Source organism: Lagopus muta, chromosome 4, assembly GCF_023343835.1.
Source record: "Lagopus muta isolate bLagMut1 chromosome 4, bLagMut1 primary, whole genome shotgun sequence".
Taxonomy (NCBI): domain Eukaryota; kingdom Metazoa; phylum Chordata; class Aves; order Galliformes; family Phasianidae; genus Lagopus; species Lagopus muta.
The window spans coordinates 38,422,393-38,434,894 of NC_064436.1; the positions used below are offsets into that span (position 1 = coordinate 38,422,393).

Sequence of the window (12,502 nt, forward strand, 5' to 3'; positions counted from 1 at the left end):
ACTCAGCTGTAAGTCCTGATCCTCACTGCAGCCAGATCCTGGTGGAACTGAAAGAAATGCGATTTCATATTTTGCTTTACAGACTTGAAGGTGGGCTGCTATAAACCTCTTGTTGTAACTACTAAAATTTTGTATGAGAGTCTTCTCCTTGCTACCACAAAAGCTTGTTGTCTCCTAGGACACTTCTCCTGCAGGGCCTGAGGCCACCAGAGAGTGTAAACACAGACAGGGCAAGGGGGAATGGCTTTAAACTAAAAGAAGAGAAATTTAGGTCATGTGTTAGGAAGAAATTACTTACTCAGAAGATGGTGAAGCCCTGGCAGAGAACTTGCAGATGCCCTATCCATGGAGACGTTCAAGACCAGCTTGGGTGGTGCTCTGGGCAGCCTGACATTGTGGGGCAAACCAGCTTATGGCAGGGGGCTCCAAACTGTGTGATCTTTAAGGCCCTTAACAACTGAAGCCATTCTATGATTCTATGATTGATTTTAGGTTTGGAGGAAGCAAACAGCTCCATAGAATTACCTCCTTTCCCACTGGTTAGTAGTATCATCACCCCATCCATAGCAAGGTAGCAAGTACATTGTGATCTGATTGCTTTGCCTGTCCATACTGGTCTTAGTTTACCACTTTTTATTTCAGGAGTTTCTGAGTTTCTTGGCCATGTCAGATTCAAGGGTAGCTATACAGTGGGGGGCTAAGAGCTTTTCTAGTGAAGGTGGCTTCAGCTGTGTTTCTGTTCAAGAAACTTAATCCAGACAGTTACTTTTCATACAGATGCTTTCTCAGTATGTTTTCCCAGTGTCTGCTTATATTCTGTATGTTTCCAGGCTACCCCACACTGCCAGCCCAAGGGATGCCCACACACCCTGTGCTTGTGCCACACGCCACCTGCTCTACAGGCTCTTGCTCCTGCATCAGGATAGCAGGTGTCATGCAGTAGGGCACAGAAAGGCCATTTGATTTTGTTAAGAGACCAAGCAGAAAGGAGAGAGGAAACTTGATCTGACTAGCTGAACACTTGCTGAACAGGCCTGAAAGCTGAATGCAGCCTGATTTATCACAAAGGAGGTTTAGAAAGCGCTGTATTCTTCAGTGGGGCTGACCTTTGAACATCTCTTTCTAACTCAGTGTCCTTCCTTTGTAAATATTTTGCATGCTAAAATGGAAAAAAGCTGCCTCCTTTTTTCTCACTGTTGTGGTGTGACAAGGAAGGGCTGCGAAGCTGTGTGGATGCTAGAGTTGGTGAGGAATGTCTGCTCTCCTGGGCCCTGATTATCCTCAATTTCGGTGTCCCGGGACCACATTTGGAGGAATTGCATTGGCAGAGATTCTGTGACTTGCCTCCTGGGCAGATGGGGACAGAATTTGGGTTTTGTTTTCCCCCAGCCAGGCTGTGGGGCTCTGGGTGCTAGACCAGCCTGGCCATGTGCCTGTGCTGAGCATTCCCTAGGAAGTCCCTATGGTAATTCTCTAGTACTGGGCAGCACAGCATGGTCTTGCTGCCCATGGGCTCCCTGCTGCTCCCTGCTGGTGCCACATCTGCACAGATTGCAGCGCACAGGGGCATGCTTTAGAAAATAGAAGCGCTTTGCTTCTGACACCTTTTTCTAATGTATTTTACACTCATTCTGGTCACTGTCTCTGCAGATACCCTTGTCGGATAGGCAAGGAGTGTTGGATCAGATTGTTTGTTTTTTTTAGGGCACAAATCCAGAGCAAAGGATTTCCTCTCTGTGGATCTCACAGTGCTTTCAGGATATGCTGCTGCATTGTGTGCTGAATTACGTGCTGAAAAGTTGGAGTGTGGGTTTGTTTCTAGATAGGAAGACATTGTCAGAATGAGTAATGTCTGAGTAGGACATTACAAAATGCAATAATGCCATTGATGTGGGATAAATGTAAGCCTGGATTTCTTTAGCTTTTTTAATATGTATTTTTAATGAAGCAGCCATGTTCCCTGCTCAGTCCTGCAGTGTTGCTCCTGGGCTGGGATGTGCTCTGAGCAGTGCCACTTGTAGGGAAGTAGCTGCAATGGGAGGAGCTGGACCTGCCACAGTGACAGTTGGGGTCAAATAGGGGTCTCAGCTGCCTGCTGCCCTCTCTGGCTTTCGGAAACCATGTTTCTGACAGCAGGGTGGAGGAAACATGGAGCAGTGAGCAGCCTTTGGCTATTGACTGTTTTTGTCTTCTGTCACATCAGGGAGTTCCTGGTCCTCAGTTTTCCTTCAAAAATGCTGCCCTGACCCATGCATGTGATGGCTGTTGAGGCCTACATTTGAAACCAGGTTTATGAGGGAAAAGTTTTAGATTTTATTTTACTCATGGATGCGTTTTGTTCATGTTATAGCCAGCAAAATATCAACTGGGCATTTGTTAGCCTAGCAGAGCAGCCACTGCCTGGAGGGAGGAGAATGTAGGACATTCTGAGTCTGAATAGATGAGAAAGCTGCATTAGCTGGTGCAGTTTGTTTCTGATCAGTCTCTCTTGTTGCAAAAGGGTGTAATTGTACAGTAATTCACTGCTACCTTATTTCTGAAATCCCTGTGGATGATTCGCGCTAGACAGACTGCTTTGGTAAGCAGTTCACTTCAATACCTCACAAAAGCTACAGCACAGAGCAGGGCAAGGGCAAAATGAAACAGAAGTGATTTACTGAGCAAGCAGTGTCATCACTTTGCTGCACATCATGTCTTTGCAAGATAGAAATGTGTTGGTTGATCTTACCTCACAGAGCAAACAAGATGAAGTGGCAGAAACACAACAAGCTCTCCGGATCCAAGGTGTATTTGCAGGCATACACTAGATCTTTTCCTGTCTCCGGTGGTACGTGCCTCTTGGCAAGTGTTTTGGCACAAATAGCTACCTGCCCATGGCATGTACTAGGATCAGCCAGATCAGTTACTTCCAGTTTACCTCTTCCTTATTTATAAAGCCTTCCTTTGTGAATTATACTAAAATCTAGTTTGTTCTTCACTGATACTGATTTCAGGTGTGTGACACACCACCTTAAACCATTGTCACTTCTTCTGGAGTCATGAACCTCTCTTTAGGGAAGCCACTGTACCACAAAATTACTCCTGCTGCAATTAAGAATGAGTGTGTATGTGCCATGTACACCCACTCCAAGGATTGCTCTGCAGTTGTTGCTTAACAGAAAGACAGGAAGAGTCACATGCATGCCATCACTAGGACAGCAAAGTGTGACTGTGCCATCCCCACAGGGCAAATACTCTTCTGCTCTCTTTTCAGTCCAGATTAAGTCCGTGGGCATCCATTCTGAGTCACCTGCAGTTAAATCAATGTCTGCCTGTTGCTTGAGCCAGTGCTCCTCCTATCTGAGTATGTGCTTGTGAGTTCTTGGCTTTAAAACTTCAATAATATATGATATTTTAGAAAAGCAGTACGATTTCTTTACAGACGAAGGCCCATAGTTGCAGTTGTTTGATTTCCTAATTCAAGACTTTCTCCTTTTTTGCGATTTTAATGTCAGCTCTGAAGTATTTGTGAATGGGAGAAATATGTAACTGGTTGTGTATTGCTAACAACTCTTCCACCCGATCTTCCTCCACCCGGTTTTGCCACCACCCGAAACACAGGAGGCAAGCAGCAGCCTGCCCTGGCCAAGTTGAGGAGTTCAGTGCCTCAGGAAGTGATTTGATCGCATTGCTGTGAAAATCTCCTGTCTTCTTGAGAACAAGAAATGCAGCTCCTAGGAAAGCAGAGCATATGTGAAACACTGGAGGGAAGGCATGGAGCAAGTTGCACCCAGTTTCAAAACTCCTTCAGCAGGCTTGGTGGAAGGGACCGATGCCAGAAAGACGTGAGAAAAACGTGCACAGACAGCACTTCTGGGAGGGAAAATCCTGTGGAGGAACCACACTTCAGGCTGTGGGGACATCTGAAGGGCTGCACTTTCCCTTCTATGTGAAGGGATGGATGAGTCTAAAATCTGTATGTGAGGAACTACCACTGCTGTCTTGCCTAGTGGTGGGAATGTATGCAAAACATCGGGTGTTGGGAAGCCTAGGCTTACCTAAATACCTTCTGTAAACCTGTACCACAGCAGGATGAGTTTTTTGTTTGCATGGAGAACAGGAGGACTTGTCTGGCAGTGGAACCCATGAACAAATACCACCATTCAAATAGCAGCTAATATTAGTAGCTTCTATGGAGAACAGGGCAGTGTTGACCCATTGTCTGAATTTTCTGAAGTGCGGTCAAACCTCTCTCAAAAAAATGGAAAAGCGCAGGAGCATAACTTGCAGTGGGCTAGGGTGGGCAAAGGGCAGTGCTGCTGCTAACAGCAGGCAACTGGGACTGGCTACATTAATGCTGTAGAGTTGGAAATCTAAGTACTTTATACAAATAATATAAAAATGTTTATCAAGAGCTTGGCAGATTTACTTGAACCATCCAGTCTGACCAAGCAAGACAGGTAGGACAGGGCCACAGAGAAGTTAGAGGGGAGATAAGGTGTACCTGGGTAGAAGCACAGGGATGTGTGATATGAAGACGTACTCAACCCCAGAGGAATTTGGGCCTTTCTTTGCTCCAGTTTTCTGAGAGGTGCTTGTTTCACTCTGTATTCGTCATGGCTTTTGAAGGCCCACCAAGTGACAGTGTTAAACGTTAAATGGCAAGTGTGATCTTGTGAAGCAATTACTTCTGCAAAGTGCCTCACTGCTGAGACAGAATCTCCTTCCATTAGCTGGATGTCTTCTGTTATCTAAACCTATCTCCTCTGTAATTGCACTAATTAGTATGATTTCAAATTTCATGATGTTTCTCATTTACAGAACACTGTTACCTTGCACCTCACTGACGACATGAGAGTGAATCTGTGCTGTTTACAACAATTCAACCAGTCAGTTCTTCTGTTAGCAATGATCTGTTAAGAGATGAAGTCAGCATGTGCACCAAACCACCAGCCCTGACCACAACATCCCACTGCAATCTGTGCACCCTGCCTGTTTTCTTCACTGCTCAGAACTCCCATGGATGTAACACGTACAGGGAGAGACAAGAGAAAACTCAGGAAATCAGAGGAGGGAGTTGTTCCTGGTTGTATTGATGGCAGCTCTTTATTAACTTGTGTCTTGTAATATTCTAGCCACCAGCTAGAATCAAAACTCTGCATGTTGTTTTCAGTGGAATTAGGGTCTCCAACTGTACCTGAAAACAGAAGACTCCTTGCTGTAGTAATGAAATAAAAAAACATTGATGTTACCTTTCCAGACTTTCATCAGGGAATACTACTGCAGTCCACTTTGCAAATATGAGTTCAGAATACCTTCCTAGAAGCCAGAAGAGTTATCCAACTTTAAGGCTGTCTCAAGCTCATTTTTTTTCAGCACATCTATGGCATTTTTTTCCTCATAATGAATTGAAGTGACCACATGTAGATGCCAAGTATCTACTCAACTTTCTTCATTTTTCTCTTTTTGTTTTAAAGTATATTCGGTGCTGTTCGAACTGCTCCTTACATGCTGTACATTTTGATGACCAAAGGCCTGAAGCAGTCAGTGTGTGACCAGAGTTTTTACATTGGACCTGTCAGCAAATTCTGGGCATATGCATTTGTGCTAAGCAAAGCACCTGAACTAGGTGAGTACCCTGTCTTCCTATTTCTCTCCAGAGCAGAACGAAGAGAGCATTCTCTCTAAATGCCATCAAGTTCAGTGCTGTTCTTTCTCCTCTGCCTCTCTGCCAGTTTTTCTGAAAAGGAGCTGGGCCTTTGTCGTTGTTTCAAAACTGCTTTTTTTGCAATTAATTTGGCAGAGCATAAAGGCCTTATATTGGTTGCTCTAGTCATACTGGACAATCTCATGTATTTATATACACCTCAGACTGTCCAGATGGAGGTCTCCAAAGTATGCCTCATTTAGACACATCTTCAAAGCTGAAACTACAGCTCAGCTTTCTGAGCTTTCTTCTAGCCTTTGTCAGCACATCTGTGATGACGCTAGTTTCAGGTAACAGAACAGGTAGGTCCAAGTCCTCAACTAAGCTCCAGTGTATTTAAAGGACTGGAGTCTGCCTCATCACCAACCTGCACATTAATTTATGTAGCCTATCTGCCAGCCATAGATTTTAGCTATCTAACAACAGCTGGACATCAGCTATGGATTCACAGTTGTGAGGCATCCTGCAAAAGGCTTACCTGTTCCGCTTTAGAGCTCCTGCTGTTACACATTGTCTTCATCTGCAAGTGGCCACTACTCAAGGGTATTTGGCATCCTGACACAGTAAGAGCTGTAGGTAGAATGAAAACCAGGAAAAGCTAATAAGAAGTCTCCATTAGGAAACATCAGTTAGAGTCGTAGTTCTAGAGATGGTTTTTTTTTCATGTCTACAACAATTTGCCAGGAACACACTGCCACCCTTCCAATATCCAAGCTTGCCAGTCAAGCACTCTTCATGTGCTTTGTATTTTTGTTTGTTACCCCACATCTTCCAGCAGCAGGAGATACAAGTCCAGTGTTGCTCTTAGCTGGGGTCTCATGCTTTGCAAGTTCATGCAGAAGATCTGTACATCCAGGTTCATCCCCAAGGGACCAGTAAACTTCATGAACATGATACAGATGTTGAGAAAAAATCCCTTGGTATTCCCTTCATCACTACTAGGCCTGGCTAATCACTACTGAAGTAGTTAGTGATTGCAGACAAATCTGAGTAGCATCACTGGCAGCCACCCACCCTGTGGATATTGGTGTGAGGCTGGGCTAGAGCCGTTGTGTTGGCAAGAAGCTACCTCCATTCTGCAGCATTCATCCTTAAATGTATGTGTGGGCATACAATTACGACCAGTAATGTGCTTCTTCTGAATGCTGAAAGCTATCTTTAGATAGAAGTCAGTTTCCCACAACATCCCTGGCTTTTTAAATCCCAAATCCAGTGTGATGCGGCTTTTTATAAACGGCTGTCTCTCCAGTGATTTATTTGTAATGATACTTATGATATGCATGCCAAAGCCAACTTAACATCCCATCTGTGTGTGTTCTGATCCCACAGCTTATTAGTGTAAGAGAGGATTGTTTTAACAGGAAGAAGACAGTGATTCAGCAGCCTTCCAGCTTTCCTTTAGGAGGATGCCTTTGCCAAACCTCAAAGGGCTGCAGAATTCACTGTGTTCAGGTGTGCAGCAAAATAAGTCTTTACCTTTCAGTAGACAATTTGATTCAGCAAATTACAGGATTGCAATTCATCAGCATAAACACTGGGAGCGACAGGCACCATTTATTTTGCTGTGTCAGAATCTTTTGGTTTCCTGCTGCTTAAATTACTGCAAAACCACTGAAATCTCATTTGGTTAAAACTGGAGGACGTCAGCTCGAACTACGCATCAACAATAAATTGGTCCTATGATTACTTATTGAAATGTGAGTCAACATCTTGTAGTTAATGAGATAAACAGAAGTATTATGGCTTATTGGAGACCTTGTGCAGATGGTGCAGTTTCAGTTCCAGCCCTCACTGATACTCTTATTTGGATTTTCAGGGATATATATGTAGAAATAAGGCCCCTGATTCAAATCTCAAGATACCTGTTTGGAAACACTGTCTATAACAGTAGCACATAAGTAGATACATATATATTCATTGTATCTAATTATGTATAGGTTAGATCTAATTAGGATGCTCAGAGCAATCTCGAGAAGCAGAAGAAAGAAAAAGGCAGGAATGAGGAATAAAATTTGCTTTTCTAAAACAGTAACATGAGTTTACAGAGAGAATATTCATTTCAATATAAACCAAATTTCTTTTTAAAAGCTTTTTTTTTTTTCAGGCAATTACATACCTTCAGTAATGTACACAATAGCTTTTGCATAATAACATTTAATTAGAGCCAGTTGCAGGTAGACATTCAAACCACTGTGCTGTAGTGTGCTCTCTGCTTTTTTCTTGTAGTCACAGTGCACAATGGACAGCCTGACAGTTGGAGGTGGTGCATGTATGTCCACCTGCCTCACTTCAGGCTTTTACAGATTATGTTTACAGCAAAGACCTGTGGAGTATTCAAACAGGGGATGTCCAGTCAACAAAAAGGGGATTCTTGGGTTTTCCAAAAAGCACCAAGATACGAGACCCAAGCTGGCGTTCGGATCTGACAAGCTCTGAGTTCAGTTGCTGAGGTGCTCTTTCATGCTCCAAAAGCATATACTCTAGCAGGAGGAATGGGAAGAGAGCATTGCAGAATTTAGTAACTGTGTTTGATGTGTTTCTCATTTCCTCCCCTCCCTTTTTTTTCTTTTCTGTTTTTTCTTTTTGTTACAGGAGATACAATATTCATTATTCTTAGAAAACAGAAGCTCATCTTCTTACACTGGTACCATCACATTACTGTGTTACTTTATTCTTGGTATTCCTACAAGGACATGGTGGCTGGCGGTGGCTGGTTTATGACCATGAACTATGGAGTGCACGCTGTTATGTACTCTTACTATGCCTTGCGGGCTGCTGGCTTCAGAGTCTCACGCAAGTTTGCCATGTTCATCACCTTGTCGCAGATCACCCAGATGTTGGTCGGCTGTGTAATCAACTACCTGGTCTTCTCCTGGATGCAGCATGGCCAGTGCCATTCCCATGTGCAGAACATCATCTGGTCCTCTCTCATGTACCTCAGCTACTTTGTGCTCTTCTGCCATTTTTTCTTTGAGGCCTATATTGGCAAAACCACAAAAGCAAAGAAGGTTGACTAGTGGTGAGAATGAGACAGAAGCCATAGCTCAGGGTCATCAAGAAAAACAAAATTACAAGAAAAGAAAATGGCACAAGGAAACACATATATGTATGGTGCAGCTAAAACTTGGCAGCTTAGGGAAAGTTAGCTTGGTTTAACCCAGTAAGTTTATGATCCTATCATGGTGAGGACTCACTGCAATTTACTCTAATTCAAAGGACTGCTGATGAAAGACTCCTTCCTTCTTGTACCTGCCTGCTCCAGAAAAGAAAGAAGAAAAGGAGAAACAGAAAAAAAAGTGAGAAGAAAAGAGAAGAAAAGCAGAAAGGAATAACATTGAGGGGGAAAAATAAAGTACATTAAATAAACTGTGTTTCCCTGGGATGGAAAAGAATTTTATTGTGAAAAAAAGTTGCTAAATTCTTTCTAATAGTTTTTCAGCATTAAACTTAAACAAAACATTTACGTTAATGGTAGGATTGTGAAATTAAAATCTTTTCTATAAAAGATTTAGCCAAAATGAAGCCCCAAGAGGATGTCACGTACACCTGTGTGGAAAGCGGTTGAACTCCATTGTGGTCATGAATGGCAGTGAGAAGAGATTGAGTGTTCTGCTCTGTCCTGTGCCAAGGGAGTAGAGCTGGGAGGCAGGCACCTCTCTGGGGTGCAGGAAGGAGCAGGACTTGTACAAGAGCCTAATGTGAAAAGGAACGCTGTTGCAATACATATCTCAGCAAGTGCATTTTCCAGGTGCGCTTTTCAGCTAAAGGCAAGGAGTTTCTGCAGCAGGATAAGACACAGAGGGTTAAATCAACCAATATATGCTAAATTACCAGGGGCTAATAGCAGATGAATGTTCAGGAAGGAGAGGGAGGCAACTCCTGAAACACGATTTTTAAGAACTATCCATCAATCTCAACCCACAGCAACACGGAATGGAATGAGGGGAAATGAGAAGCCACTCTAGCCAGCGAGCGGTGAGCGACGCCTCTTCCCATTGATTCCCAAACCGTGCGTCGGGTGGACCCGGGAGGTGAGGCGAGGGGAAGAGTGCAGGACCGGGCAGCGCTGGGTGGCTCTGTGCCTCAGCACGCACCTGCCAGGCTGGGTGAAGATGTGCCAAGAGCCCTCCTCTGGTCACATGGAGATACTACTGCAAAACATGCCTGGAATAAGATTTTCTTGGGATCGGTATAGGAAATTAGTCTGAGCGGAGTGATTTTGCTGCAACGGCTTAGCTCTAATGTCCAGAGAGAATTGTTCTTCATTAAACATGTATCTCTCTCTCTGCAGAGTCGGTACTGTAACATCAGACTGACCACTAAAGAAGACGCTCTTCTTCTCCGCAGTCGGCTACAGAAATAAGGAGAAATGTGTTTCACTCTGAACCTTAGAGAGCTAGTTGATAACAGCCATATTCTCTCAAAGATGAATAGATTGCATTATCTGTGATATTCCAGTCCTTACAAAGCCAAATAAAATGTGTAAAAGTTCCTAGTATTTCAAAGACGCAAGTATGTAAACTTGATGTTAAATGTGTTAATGTAGTACTCTAAATTGTATCAGTTAGGTAGCTTAACTAAACAATTAGAAGAACTAGATCAACAAAATAGGGACTGCTGTTCTGCGTAGAATACACACACCTATAACTACACCCATATACACATTCTGTGAATTGTCAGCAAGAAAAAAGCCCAGCGGCAGAGAATCACATTTCCTGGCTAATGCAAAAGATTGTCATTATCTTTCTTGTTTTAATTTGAGATTGTACAGTGCAAAGGGTTTTTTTTTTTTTAAATTCTGATTTTTAGCTTTAATTGTGCTGTCATTCATGAAACAGAGCTGCTTTAGTATCCTGTTAAGAGATGACAAGGGCTTTTGGTGTCTCATTATATACAAGAGAAAAACAAATAAAGTTACATTCCATGTTATGTGAATGGTCTTACAAATCAAAAAGCCTCCGTAGGCCGAAATCATAATTATAACAAGCAGAAAAGATGTTTACATTTGTGTTATTTAAGTTATTGATGTGCTGACGTTATTTTATGGTACACAACAAGCAGCAAAATGTGATATCCAGTAATGAAGCTATGATATTCATTAATAGAACTACTGTGTACATGGAAACAATAGGCAAAACCAATTAAATGTGTAAACCATTTTGTTTTACAGCCTGGGAGTAGATAACTGTAATGCTGAGTAAGCCTTTATCCTCATGCTTAATTTTGCCCTGGCTAAGAACCAGGCTATGAAGACTGAGTAACCGGGAAAACCCAAATTTCAGGTTACCTACACCCTAGATGGGAAGTGGCCCCATCATGCCACGCAAGGAGCTGCATGCAACCCCTGGTAGCTGGAGGATTGCAGGTAGAGGCTTAAAAGTCCAAGAAGCTTTACAAATAGGAAGTGATACCACAGCTAAGGGAAGACCTGTAGCCCAAGTTTTACACAGACAGAAAGTGGGATGGGTTGCTAATGAGTGTGCAAACAACCCACTGTGTTTTGTACACTGTGTTCCTTAATCGCATGGGGGGGGGGTTGGGGGGAGAAGGAGGAGGGAAGCATTCTGTGTGTGCCAGATGGAAATGGTGGCAGTGCTGACACTGAGTTGAACAGAACAGGCATTTTACCCCCATTCCCTGAAAGCCCTCACAGGCACTGTTTGCTCCCAATCTGCCCGCATCCCTGTGAGGTCTCAGGTTAGACCTCGAGATGGTCACAGCCATCCCACGGGCCAGGTCCCTCCTATGCTGCCTGGTCAGTGGCTCCAGGGGTTGGCCTATCGGCCTCCTCCAGATGCAGTACAGGTGTACCCCAGATGTGTAGGGAAACCAGAGGGGAGAGGGAGTCCAGTGGGAGGATAGGTTTGCTGGCGAGTATGTGTGTAGGGAAGGAACAGCAAGATCGGACACGTAAGGAATAAATGAGGATTACATCTGCCATCAGAAGTTGGAACTGGCATGTCACAGAGGCATTTCTACATGCCAGTTCCAACTGGCCATGGAGCTTCTCTGAGATTTTACACTGGAGGCAAGTGTGGCAACTAACATTAAAGAAGTTGAGGATATGACCAAAGTCAACATATACTGTTTTTTCCTTTTTGGTTGTTTTTTTTTCCCCCTCTAAAAAGCACATTCTTGATATTTAGACATCACTTTTAGCCCATGTACTTGAACAGCGAGGCAGTCATCTCTAATGTTCCAGCTGTTCCAACCCAAACACAGCTAATTGGGTTCTACTTATTTCCCCTAGTTTAAACCTTGCAGCCACACTTGCACACTATTCTGTCACTACCAGAATCCTTTTTTTTTTTTTTTTTTTTGGCAATAACTTTAAGTAAAGCTGCAGTTCTGCCATATTCACACATGCATTGGGAGACTACAGCTTGCACAGTGCACTAAAAATTACGGGACTGTGACAGTAACCACAATGCTGTCAGGAGATTCACTGCTGAACTCAGGCAGGTTACACTGATGATAAGGTCAGTTTGCCAGGACTGACGTCTGCGCTTTGTGTCTGACACATTCATCTAGTGTACTGAAATAAAAGTAGGGTTGTGCATGCTTACCTGTAAGCAGCTGTGAGCAGGATTTGTTGGGAAACACCAAGAATTTGGGTAATTGCAAAGTTCCTTCCAGCTGTGTCTGTGAGGAGAAGGAAAGTCCTCATGCTGACAAGACTCCTGTAGGTCAGTCACAAATGGTGTGTGTCTCAGCTCACTGATAACACGTAAATGGCTGCTTCCCAAAGACATCTTTCACCACTATTTCAGAGGAAATGATTAAAAGCATTGTCTTACCATAAGGGCTTAAGCGTGT

General features: G+C 43.4%; 1 protein-coding gene across 2 annotated transcripts in view; it reads left to right on the forward strand.

Moving 5' to 3' along the window:
• Window positions 1-12,006, forward strand: part of ELOVL6 (ELOVL fatty acid elongase 6) — a 67,287-nt gene extending 55,281 nt beyond the window's left edge. For both annotated transcript variants that reach the window (XM_048942421.1, XM_048942423.1), the window contains exons 3-4: window positions 5,457-5,608; window positions 8,279-12,006. In XM_048942421.1, the coding sequence (XP_048798378.1) occupies window positions 5,457-5,608; window positions 8,279-8,703 (577 nt within the window). In that variant the 3' untranslated portion in view covers window positions 8,704-12,006. The remainder of the gene's footprint in view (window positions 1-5,456; window positions 5,609-8,278) is intronic.
• Window positions 12,007-12,502: the final 496 nt, after the last annotated feature.